Below are 20,566 nucleotides of genomic sequence, written 5' to 3' on the forward strand. Positions count from 1 at the left end.
TAGTATATAGTATACATTATATACACGTATAACAGTATATAGTATACGCTATATACACTATTAACACTATATAGTATATAATATACGTATATTATACGTATATAATATTATACATTATATAATATATAATATATAATATTATATATCATATTATATAGTAATATATAGGTAATATAATATATATTATATTATATATATTATATAATATATATAATATAATATATAGTGTAAAAACGTTCGAATGTTATGACCAAAACGTTCAGACGTTTTGATTGACGTCCGAACATAATAGACGACGCACGTTCGCATGTATACGTGACGTCCGAACGTAAAAGTTATACGTTCGCACGTATGCTTTTAAGTCCGAACGTAATCTACATAACGTTCGCATGTGGAGTTAACGTCCGAACGTTAATTAATTAAAGTTCGGACGTTAACTGTATATAAGGCCAGGCACGACGGTTTCCAGGCCATAACTTGTACGAAACCGGTTATAAAACTCAAACTCTCTCATCCTCTCCGCCACGCACGCCGCCGCAACCGTCGCCATCCGCCACCGCAACCGTCACTAAAAGGTAATGTACCCTCTCCCTCTTCTATTTCCTTGCTTTTAATCGGTGGGTTTCAAAAATTTGAAACCCACCGTAGCCTGGTTATAAACTTGCATTTCCGGCCACCATTCGCAGTAAAATGATAGAATAGGACCGTAGAAACATTTCCCATTTTTGAAATGCATATTTTGGTTGTTTGTGGCTTCAAAACATGCGTTTCGAAGCTTTCGGTAATGGCTGAGTCGACTCAGCGATTCCGTGTCGTAACGTTCGGACGTCACGACACAACGTCCGAACGTGTGACCTTTTGTATTCTTTACGTTCGCACGTTATATTGTTACGTGCGAACGTATTAGTTTTACGTGCGAACGTTTTTATCCAACGTTTTAACGTAACGTTGGATAAAACGTTCGAACGTAAACCGTTGATCTTCTTCGGCTAATAAGAACGTCCGAACGTATGACGGTTCAAATTCATTACGTCCGAACGTTTAGGTAATACGTTCGGACGTAATGAACTTATTCGCACGTTTTTATCGAACGTTTGAATGAAACGTTCGATAAGAACGTCCGAACGTAGCATCTTTGTATATTCGGACCTATTTTAACGTGCGAACGTACATTGTATTAACGTTCGAACGTTTCCTATTAAAATTTTTTTATATTGTTTCTTTTAGGTATTATTATTTTATATATTGAAAAAGTGAGTTTCTTTAAAAGTTTTACTCACAAAATTATGTAAATTTATAAGGATGATATTTTAATTTTTAGTATAATCTATATATGTCATAATACGTATGTATCTGTGATTATAATCATTTTTTTTAAATGTTATAACTTATATATTTTTTTTAATTTTCAAGATATGGCTCAATATATGACGACAAGGAAGCGAGGGAGGGATGGAGGCAATCCGGACATCGCTCGACTGGGGGCACGAACTGTTATGGGGGAACGAGAAATCCTCATTAATGAGTTTGATGAGCTCAGCTGGGAGCAAAAGACGCTGAGAGACATCTTCGTCACCAGAGGCTGGGGCCCCATATGCACATTGAGGGGAAAGATTTACCCCACAATGGTTCGAGAGTTTTACATTGGGATGGCCACCATGCCTAACGATGCATCATCCCATACTCTCAGTGTACGCGGTGTACAGTTTCAGTTCTCGGCGGATGTTCTCGCCGACTTGCTCCAAGATTCCGCGTATGCTACCTGAGTCGACAGCTGCTTAGGCTGATGACATAGCAGCTGCATTTTCCCTGGGCATATTCGAGGTAGATCCAGCCGCTTCTGCTTCATCTTCGGGCCCTGTTGAGTTTATGCCCAGTCATGAAGAAGATCGACCCGAGGGCGATCCTATTGCTGCTGAGGTTGGTGAGGATGAGCGGGACCAGGATTTCTACATCCTCACTGGCTCGGACCGCACAAAGCTCGATAGGCCGAACTCCTTTAGCCAGAATCAGCTGCTGCCTTTCTTTCGCATGTTGCACATTTTTGTTGCAACAAATGTAGACCCGGTGGCACATAAGAGCACATTCAGTCGGGCTCGTGCACAGTTCCTGATTGGCTTGGCACGTGGTGAGTCCATTGACTTGCCCCTTGTTATATTTGAGCGGATCCGTTACGAGGCCAGCATCGTTACCACGGATAATCTCCCGTACGGAGTCATCATCAGCCGCTTATTACTAGCCCGGGGAGTGCCACGACAGGCGGAGGAGATGGTGATAAACCAGATGAGCCCTATCGACATAACCACACACCGCCGGAGCATTGGACAGGGGAGAGGCTCAGCTCGGCGTCAGTCTGGTCCTACGCCAGATCTTGTTCCCCCGACTGAGTCTGGGGCCGATGTTGCTCACCCGTCGGCGAGTACTAGTCAGCAGCCGGGAGTTACATCTGCTGGGGATGTGCGACCTGCTTGGGTTGATACAATGATGACAGATATGAAGGCGCATATAGACCGACAGATCGATAGACAGATTGCACATATAGATCAGGCTGTCGCACATCTTGCACATCATGTAGATGTGCTAAACAATAAGGTTGAGACATTGACTGAGGAGTTTCGATCTTTCGTAAACCAGCAGTTCTGAAAGTGATTTGTAAAAATTTATCATTCGATCGTTTTTTATTTTCGACATATGTAATGGACACACATATTTAATGTATGTATTGTGTAGCTTAATTTCTACTCTTAATTTTTTTTAATATCACGTTACTCAACCTTACTATTAAAAAAATATATATTATGGTTAATTTATGTAATTTAACATATAATGTTCGAACTTTATCACATTAACGTTCGAACATTGGCGCTAATATATTCACGTTCGCACGTAAATAGTTAAAACGTTCGAACGTTCGCGCTAATTTTTTTACGTTCGCACGTAATTTATACATAACATTCGAACGTTACTGTGACGTGCGAACGTATTATGTGAAACGTCCGAACGTTTTGAAATTCTTGCCCAACATTTAGTGACAGTTCTCACAAACCGTCACAGTAAATACGTTTTAGTCACAGTTTGGAAACCGTCACTATTTATAATCTGTCACTAAAAGCCATATTTGTTGTAGTGCGAGCTGGAAATGGATCAAATTAACTTAGTAACAGCGCCTGAATAAAACCACTAAAGGAAACACCATCAAGGAACTGCATAGTTGCCACAATATCAACTTCTATATAATATTATGTAAAAATGAACGTACATAAAATGTGACATATATAAGATGTGATACATTTATAAGTTGGATGATCCTTTATTATATACTTCTTTATTATCTAATAGTGATAAATGTACCACATCTTTTATAGTGAGATGAAAGTGAGATGTGAGTGTGGTGTATAACATTACTCAAATAAATGATTTAGAAGAGAAAAACAAATATTGCCCAAATCCAATAAAGATTAATCATTTCTTACCATATTTATACAAATCTACTTTCTTTAAAGTAGTTCAACACTATCAACGTATATGCTAGACCCGAATGCCCTCATTTCAATTTGAGTTTGCATGATTAAGCGCTATCAAACATTGTAACTCATAAGCGCTATCGAACATTGTAACTCACAAGCTGGGTAAGCATTAGATACACCTATAAAAATGAGAAATTCTATTTGCAATTCCAAATAACTAATATCTAAGAGATATATTGAAACATTCTCTACTATCTTCCTCTTACACAGGTGTAGCTTGGAGGGTAGACTATCCTTGCAAAGTCTCCATGCAAACACTCTAACTTTATTGGGTACCTGAATTTTCCAGATGGCTTTCCACAATTTCTGGTTTTGACTGGCAGTAGAACTCTCAGCAGCTTCCTGTTTTGAAAGATCTTTGAAGAACCTATAGCCACTTCGAACACTAAATACCCCATTTTTCTCTTGCTGCCACATCCATACGTCTTCATGTTGGCTAGGACTGAGGAGGATTTTCAGGATGTCTGAAGATACTTTTGGATTGAAGAGAGCTCTAACCTTTGAAACATCCCACCAATATGTCTCTTCGTTTATCAAAGAATCAACTCTTGCTGAGAGATCCCTCTCCTCATTTCCAGATACTTCACTCAACAAAGAACAGTGGCCTGGAACCCAAATGTCTTGCCATATCCGTGCCTTAGCTCCATTCCCAATTCTCCATTGGCACCCTTTTTTTAGCATATTTCTAACTTCCCAGATTCCTCTCTAGGTGTATGAAGCATTGTGGCCCAACTGAGACTCAAAGAAAGAAGAGTTACGAAAATATTTTGCCTTGTACAGCTTATGGACTAAAGAGTCTTCTGACTTGAGCACCCTCCAAGCCTGTTTAGCTAACAGAGCCAAATTGAACAACTTGAGATCTCTGAAGCCCATCCCATCTTAGATTTTGGCACACAGAGTTTATCCCAAGAAATCCAATGAATTCTTCTCCCATCATTCCTTTGTCCCCACCAGAAACGAGCCATCATTTTCTCTATTTCTCGGCACAAGACTGTTGGTAATTTAAAGCAACTCATGCAAAGGATGGGATTGAAAAAGCAACAGCTTTTAGTAAAATCTAAAGACCTCCTTGAGACAATAGTTTTTCCTTCCAACTTTGGAACCTTTTCCATACTCTACTTTTCATTTCAGCAAAGGCAACAGATTTAGCTTTCCCCACCATGGGAGGTAACCCAAGGTATTTCTCGTATTGTTGCACCGTACTCCCACCCCACATAGCCATAATTGATTCTCTCATATTAGTAGGCACATTAGAGCTGAAATTCATGGCAGTTTTCTGTTTATTAATCATCTGGCCAGAGGCTTGTTCCTACTTCCTCAACAAAGCTTGAATGTTAACTGACGTTGCCACATCCGCATTACAGAATACTATGGAGTCATCAGCAAAGAGTATATGGTTGATACTAGGTGCCCCCTACAGATCTTGATACCCTTTACGGTTCTCTCCATCTCAGCTTTTTTAAGTAAGACAATTAGAGCTTCAGTGCATAAGAGGAATAGATAGGGAGACAAAGGGTCCCCTTGTCTAATTCCTCGAGAGAGAAGGAAAGGTTTAGTAGGGTTACCATTCACCAAAATAGAAAAAGAAACTGAGGTTACACACTTCATGATGAGATTAACCAAACTGTGTGGGAATCCCAACTTCCTCAAGACTCTTTCCATGAAATCCCATTCCACACGGTCATAAGCTTTGGACATGTCTAACTTTAGTGACATGAACCCCTTTTTCCCCTTCCTTCTGTGTTTCAGATAGTGTATCAACTCATAGGCTACTAACACGTTGTCAGTAATAAGTCTCCCAGGAACAAATGCAGATTGTGTATCAGAAATAATGGAAGGTAACACACCTTTCAAGCAATTAGTAATAACTTTAGCTATTAGCTTATAAATTACATTACACAAACTAATAGGTTTAAAATTAGAGACTGAAATAGGTGAGCATGTTTTAGGTATCAACACTATCAAGGTATGATTTAAGCCCGTAGGAAGCTGACCTGTATTGAGAACTTCAAGTACAGCAGTAGTAACTTTGTCTCCAACGATGTGCCAATATTTTTGAAAGAATATTGGTGACATCCCATCTGAGCCCGGGGCTTTTCTAGGATGCATTTGCTTAAAGCAGTAGAAACTTCTTCAGCAGTGTAGGCTTTCTCCAGCTCAGTATTCATAAAAGCAGTCACCTTTGGTTCCATCCATTCTAGTATATCCACAGAGCCTCTATCAGAGGAAGTGGTAAATAAGGAACAAAAATACTCTCTTATCAACAAATCTCTGTGTACTCCCTCTCGCCAAGCGCCATTTCCATCCTGTAACCTCTGGATAAGATTTTTCTTCCTTCTTTGGGAGGCTTTCTGATGAAAAAATTTCTTATTTTTGTCCACACAATACATCCACTAAACCTTTGATCTCTGCTGCCACATAAGTTCCTCCCTCTCCAGCCATAACTAAACCTCTTCCCTTGCTATCTGGTGCTCTTCAATTTTCTCATAGGTGGGATCTGAGGATTGAAGGTTTTTCAGCTCCTCTTGGGCCACTTTGATCTGCTGGTGAACATTCCCAAATTTCTGTTGGTTCCACCCATTTAATCTACTCCCACAAGTTGAAATTAGCTTCATGGAAAGGGCCATATGATCTCCACCTCGTGTTCCTTGCCAAATGTCCTTGATGATTTCCTCACAGTCAGGGTGTCCAACCCACATAGCCTCAAATCTTAACATCCTTTTCCATTTTTGTTTATTAGAGAAGCCCTCAGTATTTATCCACACAGGGAGGTGATCTGAGTAAGATACATCCCCATGTAGAACTTTAGAATCAGGAAATAAATCCAATCAACTGGAATTTGCTACGGAACAGTCAATTATTTCACAAATATGTGCTCCTGCTTCTCTTCTATTGCACCATGTATAAGCAGGACCAGAGAAGCCCAAGTCCATCAATTGACAATCCGAGAGAACATCATGAAAAGCATCTAGCTGGCATTGTGGTCTCATTCTGTCGCCCCACTTGTCATTATGGTCTAACACTTCATTAAAGTCCCCATACACCAGCCAAGGTTTATCAATTGAGCTAGCAATGGTTCAGAGTAAATCCCAAGTTTGGTTTTGTTTAGAAGTTTTGGGATGGCTGTAGAAGCCCGTGAGAAATCATTCCCTAATACTCCCATCATTACTACTAATTCTAGCATGTATATGGTTAGCCGAGAAACTAAGAACTTGCAAATTAACATCTGCATTCCATAATAATACCGGCCCACCACTTCGGCCACAACAATCAACCGTAAGGCAGTTGAGAAAACCTAACCTGGCTCTGTAGTTGTCCATCACACGAGAGGTAATTTTTGTCTCTTGCAAAAAGACCACATCGGGAGCTTCCTTCCTGATTAAATCAAGAAGAGTTCTGAATCCTCATGGTTTCCCAAGCCCACTAGGATTCCAGCTTAGCAGCTTCATTGGACCCGACAAGGCTACCCTGCAGCTTCCACCGATCCGTTGTGTTCCTCAACCACCAGCAAACCCTCAGGTAAGCGTGTGGAGATCTTCTTTGCCATCCTCGCATCATCATGTTCGATAGTTGGAGCTGGCCGTTTTCGACCAGCCTTGGTAGTGGGTGGGTTGTTTGCTTCAGTCCCAGTGGTCACTACCCGCTTTCTGATTCTGGTTCTTTATTTGGGCCGAGAGAGCCCATCAGAAGTGGTCTCTGGTGGACCCAGCAAATGATCCTGTGAAGGCCCATGAGAAGGTGAACTCGAGACCCTGGCCCTTGAAGGGGTTTCCTGACGGTTGGATATGACCTCATCCGAGACTTTGGCAGCTCCTTCTTCCTCAGAGTGTACCTGTTTGCTCAGGTCATCTTCATTCAAAATCACCCCATCTATCCGTTTATCTCGAGGTTGTTGTTCAAAAATAGGAACATTGAAAAGCTATGCAGGCTCAACTGCCTCATCCTCCTTATCACGGATATTTGAATCTCCCGGTTGTTCATCCTACGAAATTTGAGTGTGTCCCTTGGAGAGAGCCGCAGGACTCGGGACGGGATGCTTTCTAGTGGTACTATCTTTCTGTCCGTGCTGCTGGTTGTTGGCTCCCCATCCGGTTGACGGTGCCGCCCTCAACCATTGTCCATAGGGAAGGCTCTCACCTTCAGAATCTGTGCTTCGAGATTTCCAAATGTCACACTCACGGTGGGAGTGCCCCAAACTTCCACACTGGTAGCAAAAATCCGGCAACCTCTCATAGGTGAACCGAACCCAGTAATCTCGATGGTCACCCAGGCTTATCTTCTTCCGCTGTAACAGGGGCTTTGTGATGTCCAGTGCTAGTCGGACTCTCATATACTCCCCCCAGGCTAGATCGTCATAGTCTAAATCCACCTCGATAACCTTACCCAACGTGTCCCCAATCAATTTTCCAACATATTCATTACATGCAATCATTGGTAAATCATGGATTCTTACCCAAAAGTCTGCTGTTGTCATAGAAACTTTATGTGCCTGTAAATGGCCCTCAAACACCTTGGTTAGCACCAGCTGTTTGTTGAAAGTCCATGGGCCATTGTGAAGAACTCGTATCTTGTCTCTAGGGTCATCAAATTCCACCAACATCAGACCCAAAGTTAGGTCACGGAACTTAATGCTAGGGGTGCTAGACCCCCCCCCCCACCCCCCGCCCTCGCATGGGGCGGATGGGGAAAATCTCCCCCGTCCCCCGCCCCAGTGTGCGGGGGCGGGGTACCCCGTCCCGCATGACGGGGATGACGGGGTACGGGGTGGGGGGTAATCCGTCCGCCCCCCGCACCCCCCTTCTGTGCCTTGGGCCCAGAAGCATTTTCTGGGCTGAAAATGGCCCAGAAGCAATTTCTGGGCCATTTTGGGCCCAGAAACCTCAGCAATGGGCCAAAATGGCCCACAAGTATGTATTTTTGGCCCAAAAAAAGCTTGTAGGCCATTTTCATTTTTCAGCCCATAAAATTATAAGTAAAAAGGAAAAAAAATTTAAAAACCAGAATAAAAAAAAAAAAAAAGTGTTATGAATGGTAATTGATTTTATGGCTAATAAAAGTTACTAGTCTAAGAGTCTAATATGTAATAAACTAATAATAATAACTAATCTATTACAAAATTGAAAGGCTAAACAATTACAAACATAAAAGTGTCCAAGGGACATTGTATCAACATTACAAATTATTGAATACAAAATTTGAACAAATAATTAAAAATTGAATATTCTAAAGAGGCTTGTCAGCTGTGGCTTGTCTTTGAGTCAAGGGGTGTGACAGTTGGGGCGGCCCGGGCTTGCGCACATTTTTATGTTGCAGAGGTGCTAGACGTTTCATGTGTTACTACAAAAATTAATATTAAAATTAATAACAATGAAATGGAAATGAATATAAATAAATTAAAATAATAAAATAAAAAACAATTACCAGGTGGTCCAAATCCAGACTGATCACCACCCTCATCGGTCTCCTTAAAATCTAAAATATCCGGAACATGAATATCATTTCCTATCGTCCAACTCTGTGTGCATATCAATGCCTCTACAGTTGTAGGAGACAATGAACTACAGAAAGGATCCAATATACGACCTCCGGTACTAAAGGCTGACTCTGAGGCAACGGTGCTAATAGGGATGGCCAAAATACAACGGGCAATCTCAGAAATGATGGGATATTTCTTTGAGGCATTCTTCCACCATCCTAATATATCGAAATGATCATCATCATCTTGGACCATATCCGCTGACAAATAGTTGTCTAACTCAAAAACGACCTCTGTAGATTGATGGACTAGTGTGGGATTCTGTGCGAGGGTCTTAGTCCACGGCATTCTGCGCTTCTTTGTAGGAGGCCCGATCACGGTGTCTGTAGAAGGTGTTGGGGTCGGTGTATGTGTCTTCGATGTAGTACCACCCTTAATTGCCATAAACTCGTCATACAATTTTTTCAGGGTATCTCGGGCCAATTCACCAATAATTTCAGTCCATACCTGATCGTGAACAAGTCCCAACCCATATAACAAGCCTGAAACTTTCAGACGGGGATCAAGAATAACAGCCACATATAAGAAAATATTCATTCTAGTCAAATCTCCCCAATACTTGTCATATTTTAGCATCATGGTCACTGCCATCCCCCTCATCCTTTCATTGGAACCCCTACGCATATCTTCTAATTCTTCTTTTACCCTACATATTTGTTGACAAAACCCATGGGATGTAGGGTACAAAGAACCAGATATATTCAATGTGACATCATAAAATAATCCAAGAAAATCAACGAAAGTAGAAACTACCACCCAATCATCATCATTAGACTTTCGTGATCCCTCGTGCTCATCAAAGTATTTGACATATTGGATGTCTTCATCACCCAATAATTGAAAGGCTGCCCTATATTCTTGGGCCGCCTCCAACATCAAGAAGGTTGAATTCCATCTGGTAGGAACATCAGTACAAAGACCCTTCTTCGATGTTATGCCCGCAGCCTTTGCAGCAACTTTGAATTTCTCCAATCTAGAAGGAGAAGACCTCACCCATTTCACTGTCATTCTAACTCGTGCAACCGAGTCATCAACATCTTTCAACCCCTCAGTCACAATTAAATTCAAAATATGTGCAGCACATCTAACATGCAAGTATTCACCACCCAAGAATGTCTTCTTTGCATCTTTAAGATAATTCTTTAGATATCCCAATGTGACATCATTAGACGACGCATTATCAACTGACACAGACAAAACCTTTTCCAACCCCCACTCCTTTATTGCGGCCTCCAAGGCCTTCCCAATCGTCTCACCCTTATGATCAGTTATTTGACAAAATTTAATAATCTTCTTGTGCAGAACCCAATCAGCATCAACAAAATGCACAGTCAATGACATGTAATTCATATTTTGGATTGAAGTCCAAGTATCGGTAGTGAGGCAAACTACCAAACCCGCCAATTGGCCCCTCAAAACATCTTTATCACGGAGGTACATCTTCTTAATATCCTTTGCCACAGTGTGACAAGAAGGAAGTACAAAACTCGGTTCCAACTCTTGGACAAATTCTTGGAACCCTTTACCCTCCACAAACTGAAAAGGCAGCTCTTCCATGACAATCATACGAGCTAACTTCCTTCTACACTCATCGGGGTTATACTTCGTATACCCCTTCAATGTTGGCCCCCCGGCCCCACTACTCCTATCCGTCATTTTAAAATCTAGCCTAGATTGACCCTTCTCTACTAAGGATTTTAAAATTGGACTCTTCTTGCATTATTCCTCTAGATGGACCTTCAGCTGGGATGTGCCATGTTTCCTATAGTGACATCCATACATTTTCCCACAGTGATTACATTTAGCTTGTGGGTTGTTGGGGTCACCACCCTCTAGTTTGGTAAAGTGTTGCCAAACTATGGATACAGGTTTCTTGTCCTGTGTGGGCTTCGGAGCAGGGCAAGGTGTACTCGTTATACGGGTAGGAGTAGGGTTAGTTTCTAGGGTAGGGGTGTTGGCTGGGGAAGGCGAGCTATCACTGAAATCCGAAGACATTCCTGATTCTCCAACAAAAAAAAATAAAAATAAAATTCAAAGTGCAATCCAACACAATCAGGGCAAACTGCATACAAAATCAAATACATCAAAAAAATAATTGGGTTTCGGATTGGAACCCCAAATTGGGGTTCCAATCCGAAACCCGACAATCAAATTAGGCCCCTCATTGATTGAAACCCCTAATATTATTTTTCATGATTACACAAATAAATATTCACTCACTTACTTTATTATGATCTTGACAGACACCAAACGTCTCAATTCATGCATGTATTATTTTTAATGAATAACCTATACAAATTAGTGATTTTCTCTTGATTATGATCTTTAATTCTTACCACTCTTTTGTCATAAATAAATAACCCGTCAATTTTTGTTATTTTATTTTAACGTAATGTCATGATTCAAACTCAAATACTTATTCTAATATTTTGTGAAATCAACATTTCCGACACTCACATACATAAATATAAAACGTTACTTTCATATTTGTCTATAATATATTACCAACTTTTTGAATTTGGGATTTAGGGGTTTCAATCAATGAAACCCCAAAAAAAAATTAGAATCCGAAACCCTAAATCAAATTAGGGGTTCCATTGATTGAAACCCCTAATTCAATAAATCTCGTGGTGCAAAAAGGGCATTTTAGTACTTAGTAGTACCTTTTAGATAGCAAGTAGCATTATTTATTTTTAAATTACTAGTGATGAAAACTGAAATATGAGATTTTAGATTAAAAAAACGTATATTTTTAATTAATAATATTCGTGATAATACAAGTTATATATATATATATACACTATATAAAGTTCAAACTAAACTAAAGTTTATAAGATTTTGTGATAAAATTAATATTTTTATAATTTCTTATTTGATTGAGGATATGCCAATGATTATAAAAAAAATATATCACAAAAATCTTATAAACGTAAGTAATAAAAATTGTATAATCACCTATATTATTAAGATTTCCACCCCAAAATTAATACTTTTTTTATAGTTCTGACCCCAAGTTTTACAAACCAGCACACTTTATGACAAGTTATTATCATTTTTGAAAGAAGAAATTGGACTTCTTTTGGCCATTACATGTGATAAATAAATAATGCTACAAATGAGTTTGGGTATAGCAATTAGACTATAGTACTCTTCTCTTTGGATAAATACCAAGTGTTGATAAAAATATGATAGAAATAAAATATTAAAAAAATAAATTCTAATGTCGTATAGTATTTTATTTTATTTTATTCTGAGTTACTTATGTATTATTTTCTATTTTATTAATGAATTTTATTTATTGATTTCTTTAGACATATCATTTCCAAACGTAAATATTTTTTTGATTATTGGATAAAGTTAATAGTTTAATAATAAAATTGATATTAATAACAGTACTATTTCAGCCAAATCTACTATTTCCAATGTAATATGGCTTGTTCCCCTAATTTCCTGCAGTATTTTATTTCCTACAATTTTAGATTATATAAATATTGAATTTAATTGTTACATTTCTTATTATTCTTAATTTTTTAATAGTTTACAAACTAGTTTCTAAACCCCATAAAAAAAATAGGGTTTCGGATTGGAACCCCAAATTGGGGTTCCAATCGGAAACCCTAAATCAAATTTAGGGGTTTCAATAGTTGAAACCCCTAAATCAAATGTAGGGGTTTCAATAGTTGAAACCCCTAAATCAAATTAGGGTTTCGGATTGGAACTCTAATTTAATTTAGGGTCCCAATCCGAAACCCTAACCCCTAAATTGATTTAGGGGTTTCAAATCATGAAACCCCTAAATCAATTTAGGGGTTAGGGTTTCAATGAAATTTACAAAAAAAAAAAAAACAATCCAATGAATCCAAAAAAATACCAATCCGAAACAATCACACAATCACACGAATCCACAGCACACAATTCAGAAATCCCATCCTTCATCTCCGATTCAACCCCATCCTACCTCCAATCTCTGATCAAAACTCAAAAAAAAAATAAATAAATAAAAAATCAACGGAGAAAATCAAAAGAGGAGGAGAAAATTTACCGTGCGGCGTCGTGCGCCGTGCGAGAGAGAGGGAGGATGGAATACGTGCGGCGGACGGACTGGTTGCGAGAGGGAGGAGGGAACACCGAACACGGGGGCGTTGCAAACGGGGAAGGCCGAAGGGGGACTCAGGACTCGGGAGGGGAGGGGAATCAGGGGATCGGGGGGGGGGGGGGGGTATGGGTTAGGGTTAACCCATTAATCAAACGGTGCCGTTTTGTGGTGGACAAAACGGTGTCGTTTCAGTTAGTGAGTTAATAATAAAACCCTTGAAATGAAACGGCGCCGTTTTGTCCACCACAAAACGGCGCCGTTTCATTTAAGTATCCGGTTATTATATATATAATATATAATATATTATATTATATATATATATAACCGGTGCGGGGCGGGGGAAAAACGGACCGAGGGGAGTCCGTTTCCGTCCCCCGCCTCCGCTGGGGGTGGCCATACAGGCCGGGGGGCCCCGCCCCAGCCCTAACGGTGCGGGGCGCCCCACCCCGCCCTATGCGGGGGCGGGGCAAACGGGGCGGGTCAGCGGGTTCCGGGGCCCCGCTGTCCACCCCTACTTAATGCTCTTCGTTGGTCTCCAAACTTGCCGCATTGTCTGTTTAAATGCCTCCCGAAAGAAATATCGCTCTGTGAGGAGCTTGACCATCAAGGATTTCTCACCATGAGCTCTAACATCCTCAAGCCGTCCTGTTTCAACCATTACCCCTGCCGATTCCTCTGCAGTAAGGGAAAGTTTCTCGTAAAGTACCCGTAGTTCTTCTTCCATGACTATTCCTGCCATAACCGTAACGGCCTCCGTACCCCTACCTGAAGGGAGAGAAAAGCGACCCTCAACCACCTACACAGGGTAGGAAAAGGCCTCTATGCTACTCTACAAAGAGAGCAGAGAGAGGATGACACCTTAGTGAGAAATTTTCCCAAATGACTAATATCTCAAATGACTAATAGCTTAGACAATCAATGCCCAGTTGCAATTGTTCCAGCATCAACATGATGAACCTGCATATAAAGTTGTGTGATATTGCAATTACATATAAACTTTTACATGATTGAAAACTTAACAACTATCCCAAAAACATTAGTAGATAGGAATGGTGGTTTTCATCATTTAGCTGATATCAATGCACATAATCTGCAACCCAAATTAAACTCAAGAAAAAATGCAAATTTTCGACCATCATAAAGGTAACAACAAATTAATGAGATTTTTTCTAAGGGAGCTAGTTAGAAGACAAGTGTGTAAAATTATTTAAATTCTACTTAATCACAGCTTAACAATTAGATTATCCAAACGTTTCTTATTATCCAACATACAGTGGAACTCACCATAGTAGAGTACTAGGGAAATTCTCAAAAAGATGCATAGTGCATTGACATAAAATGTAAGATTGATTGGAAACTTAGAGTATCTCAAAATATTTGTGAATAGTAGTAAAATTGTTTTTTGTGTATCGTCAAATTGAACAGATCATGGTGGGTATCTAATCCCATTTTCTTTTGATGATACAAATTATGTCACATAGCTTTTGTGTGGTATAAAGTCTTTTAAATAAAATTATTCTTAAAAAATAATTTTTTTATGTGAGATCTAAATTTATTCAATTTTTTCAAAAGAAGCACACAAGACTCCTAAAATTGTAAATATTATTTTTTTCTAAATATATATATATATCTACTATTACTCAATTAAAAATTATGATTTATTTTTATGCTGACTTGAAATCAATTTATTTTTATTTTTATTTTTATTTTTATTTTTATTTTTATTTTTTTGCTTTTTCTTTTTTGAAGTAAACTTTCATTCCATATCAACGGGTACCTATACAACTCTTATCAAGAATCACTGTGCTTTACACTTCTCTTGGACAGTCTTCCATCCAAACTTTTTCAATCTCACTAGACAAGCCTAGCCTAGTTTTGACAAACAATGAGCTATGTTATTTCCCTTTTGATTAATGTTTTGAATCGAACACCTATGCCTACCAGACAAAACCTTCCTAACATCCTCAATTAATTGACCATACCAACTCCAACATTCCTCCTTGTTGTTTACAGCCCTTACCACTTCTAGCGCATCACCCTAAAAAACAACCTCTCCATATTCAACACGGCACAGACCTGCAATGCTCCCATAGAGCCAAAGTCTCTACAATCACAAGGTGAGCCACCCCTTCTCGGCTTGAACACAGAGTCAGTTGCACTTCCCCATTTGCATCCCTAATGATGATCCCAACCCCTATCCTTTTCAACTTTGAGTCATAAGCAGCATCTGAATTTATCTTAATTATATCACCCACTGGTGCCTGCCAACTTATAATCCTCTCTACTAATACACCAATACTTGTACTCCCCATTTGGCTATTTTGGGTTACCTGTAATTCCTCTATTTGGATGATTTTTGCTTTAATATCCACATCCGAATGAGTAAATGTTTTCTTAAATTTTAGCTAAAAATCATAGTTCCTTAAATTTTTTTTCTAAATTTTAATCATCTTTTCAAAACCTTCTACATATCACTCCCTATTTTCTCTTTATTCTATTAAAATAATATTTCTCTATTATTTGTTTATTATTTTTTAACTTATTTCTTTTTACATTTTCTTAACTATTCAGTTATTTATCTTTCTCCTTGTATTTTGAACTATTAATTTCTAATAATTTTAAAAATAAATAAATTATTTATCTATTGAAGATTGTAATATTTTCAAAATTTTTCGTTTTTAATGATAATATTTTTTTCAAAAACCATCTTTTTGGGAAATGACTATAATTTAGGCGATGGGGGTTTTGAATCTTTGATCAGTCGGATGCCAATGCGGAGGGGAGTCTATATCATGTGCGGCGGCAAGGGTTAAGCGGTCTACGGCTTCAGTATGATTCAGGAAATGTCTTGAGGTAAGGGCATGAATGTAATTTTGTTATTTCAGTAAGGGTCTTTAAGTCATTTTGTTTTTGTGTAATGGTTGAGCCCGATAATGGGCTAGTTATTTTAGTGGGTCAAGTGTTTTGACTAAGTCCAGTTATTTTTCAAGTGGGTTGCAATGTGTTAGAACGTGGGTAGTTGCCTTTGGGCTGTGCCATCGTGCTAGTATTGGGTCATTCATGTAGTTGTTTTGATCACAAATCTGTACGATAAGTGGTTTAGAGTATACACCATCTATGATGTGGGGGAAAAAAGGAAATGCGAGTTTTTCTTAATGGTATCCAAAAGTAAGAGGGATTAGGGGTGTGCAACTGGATCCAAATCCGAATCCGGATATCTAGCAATAACCAGATCTAGATGCTAAAACTTGGGCGATTATCTGCCTAACCGTCCAGATTAATCTGGAAATAATTTTGGCGACTAATCGGATTCAATCCGGATATTTAGATTGTAATTGGATATCTAGGTTTTTCAATTTTTTTTTACTACAAACCTGGATATTCGAGTTATAACTGGATTTAATTATAACTTGAATATCCAGGTTTTTAGTACCTTTTTCTGTTTTTTAAAAAAAAATTATGATATCATGCTTAAATTGCCCAGATTTTTTTAAAAATAATTTAAACACTTTTTAAAAGATTTTTATGTAAAAAAAATTAAAGAACAAAATAAATAAAAATTTAAAATAGATAATATTGTTGTCACATCACAACGCAAAATATAAATTTACAAAGAACAAAATAAATAAAAATACAAAATAGATAATATTGTTGTTACATCACAATACAAAACATAAATTTACAAAGAACAAAATAAATAATAATACATTACAACTAATTAAACTAATACAAAACAATGCAAAATAAATAACATTGTTGAATATTTTTTTGTACAAGTACTGATCAAACAGCTTGTATTATCAAATTTGCAACAAAAACAATATTTTTTAGAGAGAGAGAGAGAGAGGAAAAAAACCCAGTTATGGAAAACCGAGTTAAAAACCAGATCCGTAACCAAATTTTCGGGTTTTGAATTGGACCAGAAAAAATCCGACCCAATTCTACACCCCTAATGAGTGGAATGATAGAGGGGAGCAGGCAACAAGTGTTTTAAATGTGGTGTTTATGATGTGCCAATTGATTCAAGTAACTACATGGAATAGAGTTGGAAATGAATCAAATTTTATAGCAGAATACATCACTAAAGCAAATACCATCAAGGAACTCCATAATTGTCCCGATATCGACCTCTACATATTATTATGCAAACCTATTTTTTTAAAATAGTTCAGCATTATCAACATATAATCTGGACTCGAATGCCCCATATCAATTTGGGTTTGCATCATTGTAGTTGTTGAACAATGTAACTCATAAGCTGGGTAGGCATTATATACACCTAGAAATTAGAAAGTAATTCAAGTTTACTTGAAGTTGAATCGTGTTTTAAAAAATAGGAACACTACAAGAAAAACGGATTTTTGTGATCAATTTATTGCAACAAAAAGACTATTCGCAACTAATTTTGGTCACAAAAACTCATTTTTCTTGTAGTGAAAGCGACCGTGTCATTCAATTTGATTCCCAATAATAATGCCACATGCAAAAGTTTCTTATCCAAACGCAAAGCGGAACTCGACATAGTGGAGCACTTGGGAAATTCTCAAAAAGATGCATGGTGCAGTGACATACAATGTAAGATTGATTGGTCTTTCAAGTGTCAATATGCATAAATTAGGCTTGTTTGGTCACTTAAAGTTTCTCAGAATATCTATGAATAGTAATGAAATGGTTTATACATAGCAGTGAAATTGTTTGAATTAAGATGTTTTATTAGGTTTTTGAAAAATTAGAGAAAAAATTGAATAAAAATATTATAAAGTAAATAAATTGTTTGAATATAATTTTTGTTTTAAAATTTGAAAAATTTATTTCATTTATTGTGTTTTGTTTGGAAATTGAGAAAAGTTGTATTAGGTTTTGTGTTTGGAGAATGATTAGATAATAATTAGATGAAAAAGTTGATGATTTGAAATAAAAAAGTATTTTGTGTTTTAGTAATGTTTGGAAAGAAAATATCTAAGAATACATTGTTAACCAAACACGGCATATTTCCTTAAGATAGGAAAGTAATACGATGTTTTTCCCCTACAAAACCATATTTCTGAAGAATTATTCTATTATCAAATTTGTGTATAGAACAAATTATCCACATCATTTAAATAATAAAATTTGATTTGTAATATTCAAATTTTAAAATTTATCTTCCAAATCAAATTATATCATGTAAACAATATGTGGTATAGAGACTTTAGAATATAAGCAGTCATTTCTAAATTACAAATTTTTTCAACAAGGTTTAAAACATTGAACTCTTTGTTGGGCTTGGCAACATGTACAAAAATTTTCAACTAATCCATATAGAAAGTGAATCATATATGTATTGTTAACTTGGAGAACTTACCTTAATTGAATCTATGGAATTATAGATGCCAATGAGCCTTGGTAAGTTATTTAATGATAGTAACTCTAGGAGATGAAAGGTATTAGGTGGAGTACTATCCGATGTGGCTTCGAGTAGATATTCTAAATCTTCACATCTATAAATTATTAGATTCTTCAAGTTGCATGGTAAAATTCATTTTTCCTCTCTCAAACCAAATATGTTTCGAATTTTTTGCAATATCCAAATTCAAAACTACAACATTCTTCAACACATCCCCAATTCTTGAATTCTCTCATGTACAACTCTTCTAGTCCATATAAACCAGATAATACACCAACTGCTATTTGCTTTAGAGATCTACATCCCTTCATATCCGATAACTTTAATTAACTAAGATTTCCTATTTCGACGGCAAATCCTTGATATTTGAATTACGAAAGTTAAGAATTTCTAGGGTTCCAAGAGTTCCAATTGCCTATACATCACCTAAGTGAACACTCCAGATTCAGCATCTAAACGTTCTGGATTGATGGTGGCAACGATGTCAAGGAGTAGCAACCTTTTTGCAAAAAAAACATCTTCAGCACCTTCATCCCATTAAACAAATTGCTTGGGAGCATTTTTGAATGGTTTAAATGATAGTCGCAAAAGCTGAACTTTGGGACACTTTAACTCAGTAGGAAGCCCTTTCATTTCTCCAAGTAAAAGAAGAATTGCGGTGTAATGTCATATCTATCTTTCTATGGCCATTCTTCAAGTTCTCTATCCAACACTACCAAACCATTTTTGTCTCTGGATGCAATTGATATAACAAAATCTTGTACAAAATCATGCATTTTGATGCATTCGACCTTGAAGCTATCTAACAAGAGATTTGATCTTTTAAGATTCTTAACTATTGGGTGGGTTTGATACACGCCGGCTTGAGGGAACACTTGAAGAGACGGGCCGTGCTGTGAAGGTAAAGTGTCGACGGCAAGAAGGGCAAGAAGATGAAGACCAAGAAAAGTAGTATGGAGACTGGGCTCGTATGGACCTTAAGGAAATAAAGAGGCCGTAGGCCTAGAAGATTAATTAGAATTGCTTTCAGTGGCCGTGGGGCTTATGTTATAGTAAGGGTACTTTCGTATTATGTTAGTAAGGGTACTTTCGTATTTGTACCTGCTTTATTATATAAGCCTAGTAGCTAGGAATGTAAGGATTATCCAGAATATTCCTAGAAGTGTCTACACAATTAAAATATTGTTAATGGATTATGCATATGTAAATGACATTTTTGATGAATATAAGATAAATTTAAATTGTCTATTCCATTCACGTAAGTCTTCATATTGAAATAATTATTTTATTATTATATAATAATAAAATAATATAAGATAAATTTGACTTTGACTATTCACATCAAATCTTCATATTGAATTATCTATTTATTTATTTATTATATAATAAAGAGTAATTAATAATTAAAAATTATTTAATTTATTTAATTATTAATTTATTTTATTTTATCATAATTTATTATTTTACCTATTATATGTTAATTAATAATTATATTCAAATTAAATTATGGGTTAAAAAATTATATTTTTCAATTATATGTACTCTAATTTCCAATCCAACCATATTTTTTTCTACCAAACATTTTAAAAATATCCAAAGGAGAGAGGAATGGTTACAGAAAAACAATAAAATAAAAATTTACTCCGGGTACAGTAACAACTAAATTTGATTTTATCTTTAGATTTATTGTAACTAAAAACTAAAGAATTAATATTGGGTAATCTGTTGCAAGCAACTTTTATCTCTAACATTTAAAAAGTGACATATTAGAGGAGCCGCCCTCAAAATAGGCAAGACCATATTCAATACATGGCATACTTGCGACAATTTCACTCTTCATCTACACCACCTAGGCACTCCAGGCTTCAAATAGCTCATCAAAATCACCTTTATCCACATCCACTTCCCAGACTGGCAAAATCGCATCAGCACCCAACTGCATTGAATGTCCCGTCGTAAGCACAACTTCCCACACCTAAGACCACGAATTTACATTGAGACAGCTGCAACTGACTTTAAAG

The 20,566-nt window shown here is 37.2% G+C and overlaps 1 protein-coding gene across 1 annotated transcript; it reads right to left on the reverse strand.

The window, feature by feature from the left end:
• Positions 1-7,188: 7,188 nt before the first annotated feature.
• Positions 7,189-8,127, reverse strand: LOC122298809 (uncharacterized protein At4g02000-like). The gene is made up of 2 exons (XM_043108662.1): positions 7,665-8,127; positions 7,189-7,397 (listed from the first exon to the last, which is right to left on the reverse strand). Exons 1-2 carry the CDS (start codon positions 8,125-8,127, stop codon positions 7,189-7,191), a joined length of 672 nt encoding a protein of 223 aa, XP_042964596.1.
• Between the last annotated feature and the right edge of the window lie 12,439 nt (positions 8,128-20,566).

This window comes from Carya illinoinensis, chromosome 16 (assembly GCF_018687715.1).
Source record: "Carya illinoinensis cultivar Pawnee chromosome 16, C.illinoinensisPawnee_v1, whole genome shotgun sequence".
Lineage (NCBI taxonomy): Eukaryota > Viridiplantae > Streptophyta > Magnoliopsida > Fagales > Juglandaceae > Carya > Carya illinoinensis.

Excerpts from the sequence above, each read along its gene's own strand:
- LOC122298809 (XM_043108662.1), bottom strand. The coding sequence starts at position 8,127 with ATGTTGGTGGAATTTGATGACCCTAGAGACAAGATACGAGTTCTTCAC. Across the intron at positions 7,398-7,664 it reads TCGAAGCACAGATTCTGAAG|ATGGGGTGATTTTGAATGAA; the intron begins GTGAGAGCCTTC and ends ATAAACGGATAG.